Source organism: Vespa velutina, chromosome 10, assembly GCF_912470025.1.
Source record: "Vespa velutina chromosome 10, iVesVel2.1, whole genome shotgun sequence".
In the NCBI taxonomy this organism is placed as follows: domain Eukaryota; kingdom Metazoa; phylum Arthropoda; class Insecta; order Hymenoptera; family Vespidae; genus Vespa; species Vespa velutina.
In genome coordinates this window covers 7,878,090-7,895,922 of record NC_062197.1, presented here as the reverse complement: position 1 = coordinate 7,895,922, position 17,833 = coordinate 7,878,090, and the positions used below count along the sequence as shown (strand labels likewise).

General features: G+C 38.8%; 1 protein-coding gene and 1 long non-coding RNA gene across 5 annotated transcripts in view; both read left to right on the top strand.

Moving 5' to 3' along the window:
* Positions 1-2,559, top strand: part of LOC124952655 — a 4,304-nt gene extending 1,745 nt beyond the window's left edge. Inside the window, exons 1-2 of the long non-coding RNA XR_007101964.1 lie at positions 1-904; positions 1,432-2,559. The exon at positions 1-904 is cut by the window's left edge and continues 1,745 nt beyond it. This is a non-coding gene — a long non-coding RNA (uncharacterized LOC124952655). The remainder of the gene's footprint in view (positions 905-1,431) is intronic.
* The window catches only part of LOC124952651 (POU domain protein 2-like), a 95,429-nt gene that overhangs the window by 42,890 nt on the left and 34,706 nt on the right, over positions 1-17,833 (top strand). For all 4 annotated transcript variants that reach the window (XM_047502826.1, XM_047502827.1, XM_047502829.1 and 1 more), the window contains one exon: positions 6,731-6,952. In XM_047502826.1, the coding sequence (XP_047358782.1) occupies positions 6,731-6,952 (222 nt within the window). The remainder of the gene's footprint in view (positions 1-6,730; positions 6,953-17,833) is intronic.

Sequence of the window (17,833 nt, the reverse complement as noted above, 5' to 3'; positions counted from 1 at the left end):
TAGCCTTTGCGATAAACGACGATGATTTTCTAGAAGCACGATCTTACTTTGCCGACTCTACATAATATCTCAAAACTACGTGAATCATTTTTCTCGAATGGTAGACATGTTAAAATTCTTTAAATAAAATCAAACACATATAATTTTTGCGGAAAGAGCTGATGACTTTACCAACCATGCATTTGCCACGAAAAAAAAAACGAAAAAATTGTATAACGGTAGAGAGCTAAAAGATACAGAGAGAAAGAGAGAGAGAGAGAGAGCCCATTGTGGTCCCTTTTTCGGTGTAAAGTCGTGCTGTCGTAAAAGTGCAGCCGGTGGAAAACGGACAAGGCGGGAGGATAGAAGAGGGAGAAAGAGATAGAAAGAAAAAAGAAAGATAGAGAGAGTGAGAGAGAAAGAGAGTAGACGAAAAAGAGGGTAAAAAAATGTTTAATGTTTGAGGAAGGGGTGTTCTCTATCGCTCTCTCTCTCTCTCTCTCTCTATTTTTTATCTCTCTCTCTTTCTCTATATCTATCTCTATCTCTCTCTCTTTTTTTCTCTCTCATTCTCTGTCTCCATCTTCATCGAAAACGAAAGCCCATTCGACATCCTTCGATGTCGGTAGGGGTTGCGTCGCGCTCCGTAGATTCTTTCGATGGTGCAATTGTGTGCCTCGTCGAACGCGTGCTTGGTTCGTGCCATGCGTTTTTCTTCTCTCTCTCTCTCTCTCCCTCTCTCTCTTTCTTTCTCTCCCTCTCTCTCTTTCTTTCTCTCCCTCTCTCTGTTCCCTTCGTAGGTAGCTAAACGCGTGTGCCGAGGAGGAGAGTTTAGAGTTTAGACGGTACGGGACAGACGCAGATGCTCGACCAACGAACGCCGGCAGCCGGCGTTGAAGCTTGTAGGGGTGACGGATGGGTAAAAGTGTGTCTACCATTGTGATTTTAAAATCGGCTGCCGTCGTAGTCTCTACACCTCTCCTTTTTCTCCCTCCCTTCCAACTTTCCACCCTTTTTAAATTAACGTCGATTCACGATTTCGACTGGAAAATCTAAAATTGGTGTGTCGTAGTATACTCTCGGGACGAGAAAAATCTCGTTATAAGGACGGAGAGAGAGAGAAAGAAAGAAAGAGAGAGAGAGAGAGAGAGAAGATAATGTAAAAAGAAAAGTAAAAAGGTTGCAACCCACTCGCTTTATAGAGAATTTTCAAAATGGCGTCGAAAGGCTCAAGTCGCATGCAGATTGGCTAGGTGTCGACGAAACGGATTCACACTGAGGGGTGCTTTCTCGCGAGAGTTACGCGTAGGGCGGATTCGCGCTTGCGCTTACAACCCTTGCTCTCTCTTCCTCTCTCTTTCTCTATCTTCCTCCCTCCAAAGTTCTTTCGATCGTCCCCACCGATGAAACCTTTTTATTATTCACGTTTTTTATCGGCCAGTATCTTTCCAGGTAACTCGCATTATCATAATGGCGAACGACGAGAAGAACGCTCGGATGCTGCGCGGTACTTTCGAACGTGATCACCTGCGGACTCGCCTCGTTCCAAACGATTTTTATTATATTCGTACGTCCAACGATGTTCGTATCCCGTATAATACAATGCTGATATGTTTCTTCGAGCCGATACTACCTACCAACGTTTCCAGGCAGAGTTCAAAAGAACGAATGGGTGGCTCTATCGATCCGACTCTCTGACAAGAAATAAGGAAACCGTCCCTGCGATATATTCCCATCTTTTGTCTTTCCTTCGTAAACGTTTAGATCAAATGGAATTCACTCAATCTAGTTTATGTATAACTACATATATAAGAGTTATATCTTCATATATCTTTTGAAAAAGAAGATTTGATATTGTCCAATCCGATTTTTAAAGTCTTTTTAAAAAATAACTCTAAACAAGTATTAATGGTATATTCTCCCATCGTCAATGACGGACTGTAAGGTTTAAAAAAGAAATTATTTTTATTTCTTCTGTCTCGAAATAAACATATAAATCATCCGTATTATTTTAAATCCTATATGATATTCTATCATTCGAAGTGTAAAATAAACGAATTCGAAATGAAAAATTTTCACTTTTCTAGAAAATGGGTTCCATCGTCGATTGTTTGAGAAAATGTTAAATTGTACTGATATCATCCGTGATCGAAAGCCTTTGGAATTTACGAAATAAAATTCTTGGCCGGATTTCAAATCCGGGTCGATGGATCCGTAGAAAGCACTCTATCATTGTAACATCCGTATACACAGAATTCAGAACACAGAACAAGGATCACGGAACGCAGAATTCAGAACACTGACCATAGATCACAAATCACAATTACAAATCACTAAATCAATGCATTTCTAATATAACCAACTTTATAATTTCCTTCTCTCACTTTCTCTTTCCCTCTCTCTCTCTCTCTCTCTCTCTCTCTCTCTCTCTCTCTCTCTTTTTCTCTTTCAATCGTTTAAAGCATTGTAGTCTATTTTGTAGATAATATTTTCGTAAGTTAAGTAATTTAAATTTTTCGTCGTATCATAAAGAGCAATTGTACAAAATTTCATTTAAATTGAATAAAAATAGTAAATGTTTTTAAGAAATTACAAACATACACAGATTAAAGCTCTTATATTAATAATTATCTAAGTACAGAAATAATATACGATAATAGAATGTTTTTTAAAAGATATCGATCTCATCTTTTTCTAAAAGATAACGAGCCATTTATTAAAAACATAAATTTTCCGTTAGTAGATCACGGCCGAACGACGAACGAGATTAAAGAAATGGTTACGTTAAAAAGCATAACGTAAAAATATTATTGGAATTGATATCAGATAAGATCATAAAGATTCCAAAGAATAATATTGAAATTACGAAAAATAGCAAAGACTAAAGAATTGAACGAAACATCGATACGATTCGGTGATGATGATATCTTTGGAACATTTCTCGTGATAACGTCGAAGAAAACGAGTCGTCGATTAAAGGTCGTTCACATCTGCGCTCGATCGAGTATCTACGCATATATCTACTTACATATGTATATTGAGTGCACGTGCAATGAGTAGAAACGTGCGCAAGATATAGGTAAATTCCGTTATCAGCAAATGTTTTCCTCGTCTCTTCCAAAGCCCTTCGATAGAAATCTCACACCTGTGGGTACGTAGTTCTTGTGTTAATCTCGGGAATACGTTGGGTCACTTTGATAAAAAAATTCGATAACCAAATTGAGACTATCATAGGTGAGATAAACAATTTGAGGAAATTCCGTCATTTTTTCCTTCTCTCTTTGTTTTTTTTTTTTTTTTTCGAAAAAGATCATTAAAAAGTAAACAATATTACTAAAAACTTTTCTTTATAATTCTACGTTGTGTTCCAATCAGGTAAGCTCTCTTGGTAGCAAAGAGTCGCGTTTTAAATCGGAGAGGACGACCATCCGGGGGTAGCCAGCAATTTATTTATTGGAGAAAGGGCTCGCTCCGTCCTTCGACTCGTCCTTCGGCTCCTTTCCTGTCCTAAGCAGGATTCAATTTGGCCACTGCTCACGGTTCCACCTTCAAAGAGGAATCACCATCGGCGTCGTATATAGCCAGAGCCGCCCTTGTCGACGTACCGAGTCGTTCGCCAACCTCCACTATTAATCTTATATCGAACGTTTTATCTACGTTCGCTTTTTTCCTCTTCGCTCGGTCCGGCGCACTCCCACGAAGACCTCTTCAACCCTTGGACGAGCAGGAATTTTCAATTCTTTCGAGCACCGTACGAAAGCAGATTGCTTCTCGAGTCAGTCCTCCGATGATGCTTTTAAACTTCGATAATTCGATGGAATTAGGAAATAAGAAGAAGAAGAAAAAATATATATCATGTGCGCCGATATATCAATGGAAAAATATAAAAACTTATTCGCTTTACTCGATCGTTCATCGATTGGTAATAGTCAATGATCGGTCTCGATCGAAATCCTTTTGCCGCAAAGTCTTTGGAAACAATTCAATGATGCGTATCGAAAAGAAAGAAAGAGAGAAAGAGAGAAGTTTGCGTCGTGTATCCATCAAGGATACCGCATCTCAGATGCCGCATCATCGGAGAAGGAAACCGCAAAGAGAAGATTCGAGCTCGTCTTTCCGTAGAAAGAAAGTTCCGAAGGCAGATCGGACTTTGTTGTTCGTTACCCTATACCCGATTGGTCCCGACTGCCAGTAAGCTGTTCGCATAAACAGAACCATCAATTCGAACGTTTCCCTCTTTCTCGAGCTTTTTTCCTTTGCCTCTGCATGCACCCCTCGTCGTCTTTCATTCGTCGAAACCGGCGCGAACTCCATTCACGGGTTTATCACTGTCCAGATAACAACGATTTACCTACACGCGAGGAGGCTCGAGAGAGGTCCAGAGGAAAGGGCCAGACTCTCTACCCAGGCGTAGACCAGGCGAAAAGAAAAAGAGGGAGGCAGCCACCTCGCATTCAGAAGTATTTCACTTTAACGGCCCTCCGGGGGATTGGCTGACCCACGACTCGAGACCCTTCACCGTTTCGGCATAATGGACCTCTACATTACTTATTCGTCCTGGCCAATGTCCTGCGTCCCTGACATTACTTCCTTTCCACGTCTTTCCATTTACGTCTCTTCTATTAATCGCGTGCACCTAAACTCATTTTCAGATTTTCGTTTTTCTTTTCATTTTCTATAAAATCACCATTATCTACCGCAGTTATTATTATCGCTAGGAAGCAAGTAATGCGATTCTCGCGAGGACTAGTATAATTGAATTTTCTTGAAACGTGTGCACGCAACGTTACGTTTTCTAGCTCTTAGCGCGTTAGCAATCTAAAGGGGGCGCTTTCGTTTTTTCTTCCATAGGGTCATGGAAAAGTTTGACAAAAAAGGGAGAGAAAAATAGGAGCATGCAAACACTCGGAGATTAAAGGAACCGCAGTAGTTCTACGTTAGGGAGTTCGCTCGATTGTAGCCTCGAGACATGCCGCGAGCTCTCGACCCTCTTCGAACCGGAACCAAGACCAGTTTTAATATTCCACTGGAAACTTGAAAACGTCTAAACGAATAGGTGCCCCGAATACGCTCGAGAATTCGCCTCGTTTTTCTATCCATTCTTCTTACGAACAAACCCTCGATTTTCCCGACATTCCTACCTACTAATCTCTCTCTCTCTCTCTCTCTCTCTCTCTATATATATATATATATATATATATATATATATATATGTATATATATATATTTCTCTCTTTCTCTCTTCGTCGAATTATTTGAACTTGAGAAAGCATTGCTTTGAAAATAGCTGTCTGACCGATACGCGAATCGTTCGTGATGCCAAAGTACAGGACAATAGAGGGTCCAGCGGGGTAAACGGAGGTCAGCGGCCATTATCCGATGATATTGATTAGCCGACGCCCTTAGTTAGCGCCAGCTACACTTTCTTCAACCCCACTATCTTTCTTTTTTCTATTTCTTTTCTCCATATACCTCCCACCATCTCTCTCTCCCCCTCTCTCTTTCTTTCTTTCTCTTTCGTACATACAACACACACTAACATAAAGACGAACATCGACTTAGACGCACGTACACGCTTCTACTACCACCATCTCAGACTTTGGTCAACACTCTCTCTTTATTTCCCTCTTGCTTTGCCTCTCGCTCGCCCTTCATGTTTCTTATTCTCTTGTCTCCTCCCTTCTCACCCTTCCACTCTCTTTCCATCTACCACTTGCCGTTACCTATTTCGCTCTCTTCCGCCCTCGTTAAGAAGTGGATAGACGGAAGAAACGCGGAGGGGAGAATGGGAGTTCAATGGGAGGGTGTGAGAAGAAAGATATGAGAGAGAACTAAGTCTCTCTTACTGACTAAATCATTCATCAAGCAACTAATACCGAGTCTGACTCACGTCTCATGCATGCAAGGGCGATGTAGTATTTACATGTTCCATAAGTCCAATGGATCTCGTACAGGATGTGCTAAAAGTTTCGTTTCTACATTTCACCACATTTTTCTCTTTCTCTTCTTAATTACATTTTTCTAAGATATTTATACGATAATTAAAACGTTAGATATTAGATAAGAATTAAGAATTCAATATATATATTGTATTTTACTGACTCTTTTCTACTTTCTCTATTTGTTCTACAAATTGGGAGATTCAAGATATTTGGTACGTACTGTAGTATATCGTCCCCAGATTCCAGAAAAATGAGAGAAAGAGAAAGAGAGAGAGAGAGAAAGAGAGAAAGAGATAGAGAACAGAGCGTTACCCCTCTGTGTAATTAGACACTGCAGCCTGGAACAACATCCAGACGCAGGCATTGTTCCCAGAAATTAAGGGAAACGAGGGAAAACCGGGAAAACTAGCGAGGAATAGGGGATGCAGAGGGTCGCTAATTACGCGAACCCATTGGAGGGAGAGAAACCATTTTCTGCACACGCACAAGAACGGCCGTGTGAGTTATATTAATACAGACGTACGGCACACAGTTTATCTTGAGAACCTCTTTTGCAATTTGATCCCTCCAACGATATTGCCGGATATGTACACATTTCCCATTTAATGCCGTATTCTTTCTCGTTTGAGCTCTTTGGGCTTTTTGATATGATATTTATCAATATGAAATTTTTCTTCGGCTTTCAATAAATATCACACGAACTTATACGAAATTAATCATTAATTTTAAAAATAAATTACGTATAATCAAATTTAATAAGTAATGTTTAATATGAAATACGTGCAATCAATTGATATTTCTTGCTTCAGGTAAGGTTTGGATGGGCGACAACGAGGTCGCGTGGCGAACGGAACAATCCTTCAAGAGAACGTCTCCCCTTAATCCTTGTGCCACAACGACTACGACAACGACGACGACAGGTGGTGGAGCACCGATACACCCCCACCTGTCGCCACCCATAGCCGCCCCTGTGACGACTCCTGATCACAGAAGCCCGACCAGTCTTCACGCCAAACTTGCCATCTCACCTGGTAAGTATCTTTCTAATAATTTTTCTTACTATTAATAGTCGATTATTTCCTATTTCTCTTTTTTTTTTTTTTTATTTATATATAATAACAAAATGTATAATTCGTAAACGAAAATAATGATTTAAAGATACCGACTTCAACTCGTTAGGGTCTCTCCTCGATTGAGCGGTCTTTCGAAAAGAACATTACGCACGAAACGTAATCTCGGTTTCTGTCCCTCTGAGATTTTCTGCCGCTTTTTGACGACAGTAGCCGCCGGCACACACAGTCGACGATCGAGGGTCGGCGACTTAAAACGGTCTTCAAGTAAGACTCTTTAAATAATGCAATAAGCTTGATGTCATTTGCCGGACAATGGAGGGAGTTCCTTTTACGGCAGAGCCCGATGAAATTGGCCCTCCGCGGGTGCCCACTTCCGCTCCGTTCCAGTACTTGGTATTTTTGCTTGCCTCTTGCCAATCACCGATTCTTTCTTTCTATTTTTTTTATATTCCTTTGCTTTTCTTTTTTTTTTCTTATTCGCGTCTAATCGTGTACATATCCATATATTTGTATATGCGTATGTGTGTGTCAACTTTGAGGGAAAATCGAGAGACGAAGGAAAAGCAATAGCGTCGCAACGGATCCTTTCATTTGCTTAAATAAATATTGCTCGGACAATGTGCCGAAAGACGACGAGCTACGAAAGATACGAGATATAGTGGAGGGATGAAAGAGAAAAAGAGAGAGAGAGAGAAGCCCTTCCTCATTCCTTACTATAGAAGCTTTCCGAGCATAGAGAAAAGAGAGAAAGCACTCTTCGCGGCATGTTTAATGCATCGTTCAACATTTCCATGTCAAACATCGCTTTGACTCGCGGAATTTAAAACCGTCTTGTAGAAGAGAAGTACCTACGCCCGCGAGTACACATATACCAGTTCTCCCTCTTGTCTGTACGTCCATGTTCGTCTACGTTGATGGGAAAACTACCCATCTTTATTTACTGCCCGACCGTTTCTGACCGAGCGCTAAAGTCTCGGATGGTCGATAAGGGTCGAAACTTAAAAGCCACGACGAGGGTGAAACGAGAGACTCAATGAGATTCCTATTGGCAGCTTTAAACATCGATTTGCCTTCGAAAATATCATCTAAGCGAATATTGTCTATGCGCATTAGTTAAAAACGAGTCGAATTTCACGTTAACTCGAATCTACGAATAATGAAATGGAATTTAAAGAAAATCTTTTTCCGACATTTCATTTATGAATTATAGTAGTATGATGAAGATCGTTAAAAAATGGAATAAGAAGAGGGAGAGAGAGAGAGAGAGAGAGAGAGAGAGAGAGAGAGAAGATCACCCTATAAAGAAGAATTCTTTCCGAATCTATTTGCCTCGCAAAGCCGCTCCAACCTAGCTGCCAAACGTGTTTATTCGGTATATCAATAAGAACGAAGTGGTCGGGAGGAAGGACCAAGTCCCACGAGAATCTCCTTCTTCCTCAACGATGGTGGCTTCTCCTGGACAGCTTGATAACATTATGTTTCTTGTGCCGACACATGCACCAGCAGTTTTTGAAGGACGAGGGGAAGGGTGGACGCCCTAAAATATTATCGAATCGCCGACGCTTTCACCGAGACATGTGTTGCGCGATCGGCTCTGTTCTTTTTTTCATTGGGTGTCACCGAGCCGGGAATGGACCATAATACGAATATTGTAGAAAAAATGGTCGAATGTCGTACGATAAATCATGACTGTGATTAAAAAGAAATAGTTCATATCAAGCGTATAATGTTTCTCAGATGAATTTGACAAAATAATAGACAACGATGAAAAAGGTATTTACCTTTTAAATAGTAACTTCAAACACCTTATGTACCCTTTTAAATGATAATTACAAAAGCTGTTAAAGCGTATAACAATTCGAACATGCATTATATTCAATCCTTTCCCTTATCTTTCGAGTTAAGTAAATATTTCTCCCTTAAGACCATCATTCTTCTTCTCTCGACGATCCTATTCTTACATCCTAAGAATGTATTTAAATGTCATTTAGTAAAAGAAATCCTGTGAAACATATTTTAAGAAGAATAGCCAAAAGGGTAGTCGAAGAATAATCTAAGATCATTTTTCTAGATTAAATCGAATTTTTGAGAGAGTCTTCTTTAATCTTTTTAACATCATTACTCATTACTATTTACTTTTTAGCGAGTTATAAAAGGATTCTAATCTCGAAAGTGCTATTTATATTTCCATTTTATCGTACAATTGAATTATCGAATGCCGTCCGTATGCGAACCAATAACCGGAGTCTACGTGTCCGAACTATTACATGGAAGTTTCATATGTCGTTGGAGGGGTGGCGAGAAAGGGTGACTTGAAATATTGGCTACATAGATTTCAACCATTATTGCCGTGTGTAAAACATGGCGACATTTGGCGCTAAATCGATCAGGTCTTACTACCTCGTTCGATGTTTGAGATTGCTCGCGATATACAGATACGGTGTTGAGTTCGAAAGAGAACAGAGAAGATTCCTTTCTTAGGCAACCACGAATTTAAAAAAAATAAATTTAAAAAAAAAAATAAATAAAGGAGAAAAAAGAGAAAAAAGAAAGAAAAAGGTCTTATTTTTCTTTTCACTTTTATATTCAATCAAAATAACTGCCTGAGACTTCTTTAATAAGAAGTCTACATATTCCTTACGATTCAGAGAATATTTCGAATATAACGAACGAGAAATACACACACATTACTTATCTCCGACGAGGATCTCCCGTCGTTCCAATTGAAATCTGATTTAACTCGACTTTCTTGCGCTCTTGCCAACTCGCTACCTTCCACCTAATTGTTTCAAATCGACCTTTTTTTACCGGAAAAAGATCAGATCTATGCCTTATCCTCTTTTTAAAAGAATCTCGAACGAATAAAAAGATTTATTCTCATTAACGTTGTTTAAAATTACTACAAAATTAAATGAACGTATTCGATTTGACGAATTGTTAATTAATTATTTTAAAATAAAATACAGAAGTACAAAATGATTTATATAATGATTATTCTTCGAACAAGAATTAAAAAAGATTTACTTGGCAATAAGCAAATTTAATGATTTTAACGTATTGAAACTAATTTTATTAATTATAAGCAAACCGTTCGTAAGGCTTACGCAATTGTTAAAGATTAGTAACGATGATGGAGATGTATAAAGATATCTGCTAATCGAACAGTCGATTAGGCCATATTAAAGTTGTGCCTTGGAATATCGTTCGTGAATGACGCCGTTAGGATCTTCATTTGTCATCGCGACAGGTGCTGGCAAACGCGGATCCTTCGAATAAATCGCGCCATTTCGAGCAATGAATCACTTAACAAATAAGAGACGACATAGTTTCACGCCTCGGCATGGGACTATTAAATCCTAATGAATTGGACATAATGTTTAATATACGCCTACATAATTGGATTAAGTAACACATAGAATACTATTATTTGAAAGAAGATCTACAATAAAAGCGGACAAATGAAATTACGTGAAATTATTGTACCTACTCGTTACGCATGAAATAGTAACGTGAGAATGTTTAGTTCGTCTATCTTCTTTGTTCAAAAAAGTATGAGGCAACGTTAGAATTAGGACTATGCTGGCCGTTAGATCCATTTTAATGGGCCGTTCCTATGAAACAAGTAAGTAATTAACTGAATCGATCTCTGGACGATAACGTAAAAGATTATCACTAGAAAAAAAAACTCGATAATACTGAGATTGATAACGAACTTTGATGAATTCGACTAATTTATCGTAAGATCGTAATTAATTATTCGACTGAATTATCGATCGAGCGTGTACGTGCCTAACGTAAAGGAAAACAAAAAACAAAAGAGAGAGAGAGAGAGAGAGAGAGAGAGAGAGAGAGAGAGAGATGGAGAGAGAGAGAGATAGAGAAAGAGAGAGAGAGTGAGAGAAAGAGAGAGAGAGTGAGAGAAAGAGAGAGAAAGAGAGAAAAGATATGTTGCGACTCACCGCTAAGTGTACCTACCCATTACGTATGAAATTTATAATATCGCGCGATTTTCTATAATTAATGGATTACACCGAAGAGAGACGCGAGAGCGCGCGCACACACGCGAGAACGATTTTTGAGATCATAATTTTAGATAGGCCGTACCCCGCTCTCGCTGACGCAAATGGCGGCGTGTAGGCAAATTGAGGTGAGATTGGAGGTCAGGATTCTACCGACCGTTACCACAGCGTGCGCTGCCCACTCTACTGGTCGTTGCAAAACTGACTTTTACCTTTGACGATATATCTTCCGTGATAATCATCGAAATCCGATCTAATAGATCGATCTCTTCTACGATCTTTCAAACTTTATAGATCCATCAATAAATTATTCTTATTTTAAGATCGTGTTCTATTTAGGATATTAGAAACTAAGTTATTCTATTTTTTGGGGAGGACCTTAAATAGGATTATTTTTTCATCGATAACCTTTGAAGAAAGGTATAGAAGAGAATACCTAGGCGGATCTTGTTCTATCTAAAATATCTCAAGGATCTTTGTTTTCTTTCTCTTACGATTTTATTTCAAACGACTAATTGCCCATTAAAAGTAAATGGAACTACTGATTAAGGTCAAGAAATATTCTCTTTATAGGAGTTTGCCTTTTCTCGAACGAACGATCGGGCGATCTTATAAAAGGGATTTTTTATTAGCTTCGAGAATATCTATATAAAAGTGAAGTTTGAATAAATTTCTTTTCTGAGCAATCGCGAAATTCGAACTCCAAGTTAAATAATTTTAATTTTAGTATAAACTGCGAATCAAATAATTAACAAACGGTACATGGATACTTATCTTTCTACTATCGATATTAAAATCAATATCGAATTTGACTTACGTGATTAAAATATTTTATTTTAACTTGTATATTATAAATTTCAATATTTCTCAATTCGTAGTCACGCTTGAAAAAATTTCTCTCTTGATTAGCAATGATTCTCGAATATCAGAAAAACAAAGCTAATTCTATCCGCGAAGGGCGATCACCCGGTACGTGAAATCGCGCGAAACCGCGCGTAATAGCATGGGATCATGGTGGACCGGCTAACGTGATTATTATAAAGTCAATACGTTGCTAACTCATCAGCCGGCTCCGCCCTCTAACAGCCCGGTAATATGCACCGGCCAAGAAGTCAGTTACGCTCTATCAGTACTCGTTCTCGCTCTTGCACGTCATCTTCTTTCTCTCTCTCTCTCTCTCTCTCTCTCTCTCTCTCTTTCTCTCTCTCTTTCTCTTTCCCTCTCCTTTACTCTTTCTCTTGCTTTCTCCTTCTTCTGCTTCATCTTCTTTCTCGTGTTATCCGTCCTTCTCCCTTAGTAAATGCCTTTACCTCCTACCACGAGGATAGCTCTAAGTAGTACCGAGCCGTGCGCGAGTGCAATCTACCGTCTATGTATGTAGAAACGTAGATACTTCGAAGTAGTGTGCGATACCGACCAAGCACGATAGATACCGCGTACTGCACGTGCAATTCCGCCTATTCCAACGCTACAGCCAGCCGCTATCTGCGGGATCTGAACGAGCAGCACGAAATCGTTGGCTGCAATTATCCCTGAGAAATATATTACTTAGGGATTACTCCCGAAGAGAGAGAAAGAGTATGTGTGTAAGAAAGAGAAAAAGAGAGAGAGAGAGAGAGAGAGAGAGAGGGAGAAAGAGAGAGAGAAAGAGAGAAAGAAAGAGAGAGAGAGGTTAAGGTGATAAAACTATTTTCCATCCAGCGTCTACTTGCGATAGCCTTCGTTACGAGAGACAGAAGAATTATGAATTTGTTGAATAATGATACTTTCCAAATATAGCCTAGACCTTTTGCATTTATCAGAATGTTTATTTTCCTTTTCATTTTTCCCTTGTTCAATCTCCTGAGTATCGTCCAACATATCGCAACGAAGAAAATCGATCGCAAAAGTGTTGAAGAGAAATAAAAAAAAAAAAAAGAAAGAAAAAACAGTTTTCGAGGCTTATCGACCGGTGACCGTATGCTGAATGCACTTGCGCGTTCCATGTGCGGCGGGGCAACCGATAACGTAATACGGAAAAGGGATAGAGGAGAAAAAGGTAAAGAGAGGGACAGAGAAAGATAGAGAGAGAGAGAGAGAGAAAGTACAGGTATCTCTTACATACCTATCTACCTTATGGACAGCACGGAACGCGTTATTACGGTGAGAAGAGAGAGAAAGAGAGGACCTCTAGGTCGAGGGGAACGCACGGATTTTTTCTCTTCTCGACGACTAAGTTCAAGGTCAGGCTTGGGCCGGGTCGCTTCATTCATTCGCGTGAAAAATATGCGAGTTGCCGGGTTCTCTCTACGGACCGACTCTCTCCTCATCGTATCTTTGAATCTTTCCGAATGATTCAAGGTTTCTTTTACGACAAGAAAAAAGAATATCTGATTCTATACGCAAGTTAGATTGAAAATTTAGTGGGAATATCGATTTTAGGAACGTTTAAAGAAGCGTGAAAAAGAAGCAATAGGTATTAATACGATCGTTACTTTACGGACAGTACACCAAGGTAAAGTCGTTACGTCGAGACAACAGAGAAATCCCATCGAATGTTCGCACGTACCGGGTGTGCTCCGACAGGTTTTGGTGGCTAATTTCATTGCATCGTGGAAAGAAAATGGAGAGGAAGGATAAGAGAAAAAGAAAGGAAGAAGAAGGAGGGACGATCGGTTGCACCGAAAAGATGTGAGCGGCACGTGAGGCTAAGTCATCCTATCTCTCTCGTTCGTCTTGCGATTATGCGTTCGTATACGTTTACGTGTGCGTATGCGTGTGCGTTGCTAACGTTGGGGTCGGAGGTTAAGCGGCGTGATTGAGTCTTGCTTACAAGGAGCCGCCCTTCGTTGCTGCTCCTCTCTCCGGCCGGCCTACCTCCTCGTGGGGAAGGAAACCATAATGCAATTTAAGCCATAATACTTGACTTTAAATTGAAAAGATTGGCCGCGGGGGATGCGAGGGAGCCGGACTCTCGCGAGTCGACGGTGGTGATGCTGCGGTTGGCGATGATCGTGAACGAAAAGTGGGGGTGAAGGAAGACGTGGATTTTGCTTGTTACGTGACGATCCTACCTTCTTCTTCATTCTCGTTATCCTTTTCCACCTGTTTCGAAAATCCAAAATCCCGACTTTTCTTCGGATTCGTCTGTGTATTTTGAAAGACGTTCTGACCAATGGTATACTCAAAAATAGAAAAATCACGAACGAACGAAATGAAGGATAACGTTGACTTAATCAAGAAGGTCGAAAGACGTCGGCCCGGCGTCGTTTCAAACTTGAAATAATTTTGTGGTCGGTATTGGAGCGAAGCAAAGCGGAAAGGTTCCTTCGTAGATCTAGCTATATCGTAATCCTTTGGAAATGCCTTCGAAATAAGATGAACAATTTTGGCAGGATAGAAAAGGAAAAGTCATTTTGTCAATTGGTGAGGTTCGATGAAGTAAGAGAAATTCCGCTGACCAGTAGCCATCTGTCGGACTGTTCGAGCACTGGCCTCTCCCTCGAGCAAGCTCCAGCTTACATTTCCAATCAATAACCGATTGAACAAACCCCCTTCCTCTTGGTCAACTAACATCTTCTCTCACTATTGCCGCGATTTTAACGACTAAACGAGATATCCTAAACGTATCATTTAATTTTGCAAACCTAACTATATGAATTAATGTTAATGTTTTTATCATAAGTAACTAGAGATTAATCGGTTTCCTTGTTGGATATGTTAATCATGAATAAGTTTTGCGGTGTGTTACCACCGCGATGAAGTATGCTGCTAAAAAAGGAGAAGCGGTCACGCGAGAATAAGTGGGATATATAGAGGAGTAGGCGAGATGATAAATCAGATAGGTGGCAGCAGCTGGTGCTCGGGAAATTGCCTTCCCATTGTATCGGGACGTGTTATTTTGGAAAATCATCTCTCGGCTCTTTGCCTGCTAATTTCGGTGGGCCTTGTGCTCGAAATTACTACCTACTTCCTGGGTCGCAGAGCCGGCTAAGCTTACTCTCTTTCTCTCCATCCATCTTTATCTCTCTCGTGCTCTTTTGCTTCGTAAACCCTCAGCTCAGAAGGCATATGGAATGCGGTTTACATCGGTGCCTCTTCTTTTCGGCTCGTTCAACGTGAAAACTGTTTTCGACGCTAATAACGAACCGCTCTTTCCATAATTTTTCCTAATGTCGATGCGTCCATTATTTTCCATCTTCCGTTGGTCCTAGACGACCCTTCATTTAAAATGCACGGCGTGTTAACTATTCGATAATGTTCCTCGAGAATTCTCATTTTCTCGCGAACATCCGGAAGAAAAGATTTCTTCCTTAAGATTTTAAGAATTATCAATAATGCCGCAACTAATGACTATTCATTTTTTTTAATGTGAAACACTAGAGAGTTCCAAAAAGAAATATTGAAAGAACTTTTGAAGAACTTTTCTTTTTTTTAACTTCAAACTAAACCGCTCGTTAAAATTTTAATACGCTGAAATATTAACGACAAGCTACCTGCGTTCTCCGAAAAAAAATCAATCATTTCTGTATAATACATAAACAGGTAAATACGCTTTTCGCGAGGTTTCGATGCCGAAGATAACTTGACTTGTAAAATTTTCAATGGATTCTTTCGAATCGATGCTCACCTACAGTGGCACGTATCGAAAACGTGGCTATGAACATAATGAGAGTCTTAGTGATCCCTACGAGCCTTATCCGACAGATCCCGATAGATCTTTACATTAGCATTTCGACAAATTCTTACTTTTTTTGCACACTTCTAGTTTAAACTGAAGATCAAAATCGTTTCTGATCTTTCTTGCTTCAGGTAGATTTTTTTCAATATTGCATATACTTTGTATGTCAGCATATTTTGTAATACGGACTTCGAAACGTTTAATCTTTGCGAAATTTACATATTATAGAGCAAATAAATTGTTCCACATGAATGATCAAAAGTTGAACTTTTGATCATGTTTTCTTTCTTCTAACAGTTATGACACAAATGAAATGCACGAAAGTTATTATCGCAAAAACTATAATTACGGAAAACATATGGCATATTGATCCTATTTGATCCTATAAAATATAACATTTGTTTATTATATTTTATTTTATATATTAAAATACGATATCTTAGGTAAAATTCTTATATTTTCGAAAATATCTTATAAATATTACTTTCCTTTTTCCTTTAGTTTATTTTAATTTTAAGTAACAGTAATTTGCAAATTAGTAATAAATTTTAACGATAAAACTCATAGTACAATAATAAATCCGTATGTTATAAATGACTTTTCAAAAGAATGGTCAAGGCCGTATGTTCACATGCCTTCGTTAAGAGGCTTTTCAATACGACCGTACAACCTATGAATTTTCCAGACGGAAATTTGTCTCGAAAATACCATTACCCGGGAACAATTAATGCAGATAATTCATTGACGAAAGCGAGGGTGTATTCTAGGGTGCACGAGCTAAATCGGCTCAGGGCGGAAGGACGAAAGAACGGTCGGTATATGCTCTACATTTTCGAGTGTGTCCATTTTCCATTTCGTAGTTGTTCCCTCTGTTACTACTTTTGAAGGTAACGCTTTATAAATGCTAGCCAACAATAATGGCTACTGACCAGTGGCCATCCCTGAATATTCTATACGATACGATGATTCAATTCAACAATAGAAGATCCCCGCTTCTCCCCTTTTTCACTACTATACTCTGGTCAAATGCACTGCAATGAGGGAGAAATCGAGAGAGAGAGAGAGAGAGAGAGAGAGAGAGAAAGAGGATGAGATGGTGCTTGCAAAATAGGGGCGCCGAGTGACCCCTAACCTTCCTCCATCGAAAAGCGTAGGTGGGGTCACAGGGCACTTTTCAAAGTGGATGTGAGAAGGTTGTCCTTCCCTGCTCCCTTTTCTTCAAATTCGCCTGATTTTACCGTCGATCTGGACCAAGAGATTTTAGTTTTCAAGGCTACAAGAGAAATAGAATGAGAAAGTTCTATATGTATATAAATTAAATTCATTTCTATATCGTTGTATATATATATATATATATATATATATATATATATATATATATATATATAGATATATATATAGATATATGTATACATACATATATATACAACGATATAGAAATGAATTTAATTTATATCCTTGTATATATATGTATGTATATATATACAATGAATATATATATATATATATATATATATATATATATATAGATATATGTATACATACATCGTATCTAATTATCTCTATAAGAATTTCAATGAAATACATATATTTCCAATGAAAACATTTTTTATATATGTAGGTAATATCATTTCTTGACCTTACATGAGACATTGTATACATACATATATATATATATATATATATATATATATATATATATATATATATATATCGATTTCATAGTATTTAACTAACCTATGTTCCATTAAAGTATTGTCGGCATTCTTTTCAAATGTTTCATCGTATTCTTTTGACGTTAATCTATTAAATACTTTATATGTAGAACGACCTTGGATATTTCTTTTTCTATTAAAACGAGAATTATTTACCACGAAATATTATTAAAAAAAAGGAAGTACTAAAGATATAACTTTGATGATGCAAATAAGTTTGGAGCAAAGCTCTCAAAAATTCTTCGAATGTGAAAGAATTGTACAAGCTGAGAGAGAAAACGATCCATCACCGAACGATCGCCGTGCGAGATTGGAACAGACTGTAGCAAAATGAGACGAGGCCGGCTGCGGCTGTTTCCTTGTTTGTACAATCCGCTCTCTTTCCGACCCTATCTCTTGTCGCTCTTACACATTTTGTGCACACGCGCCTCTTTGTTTGCCTCCT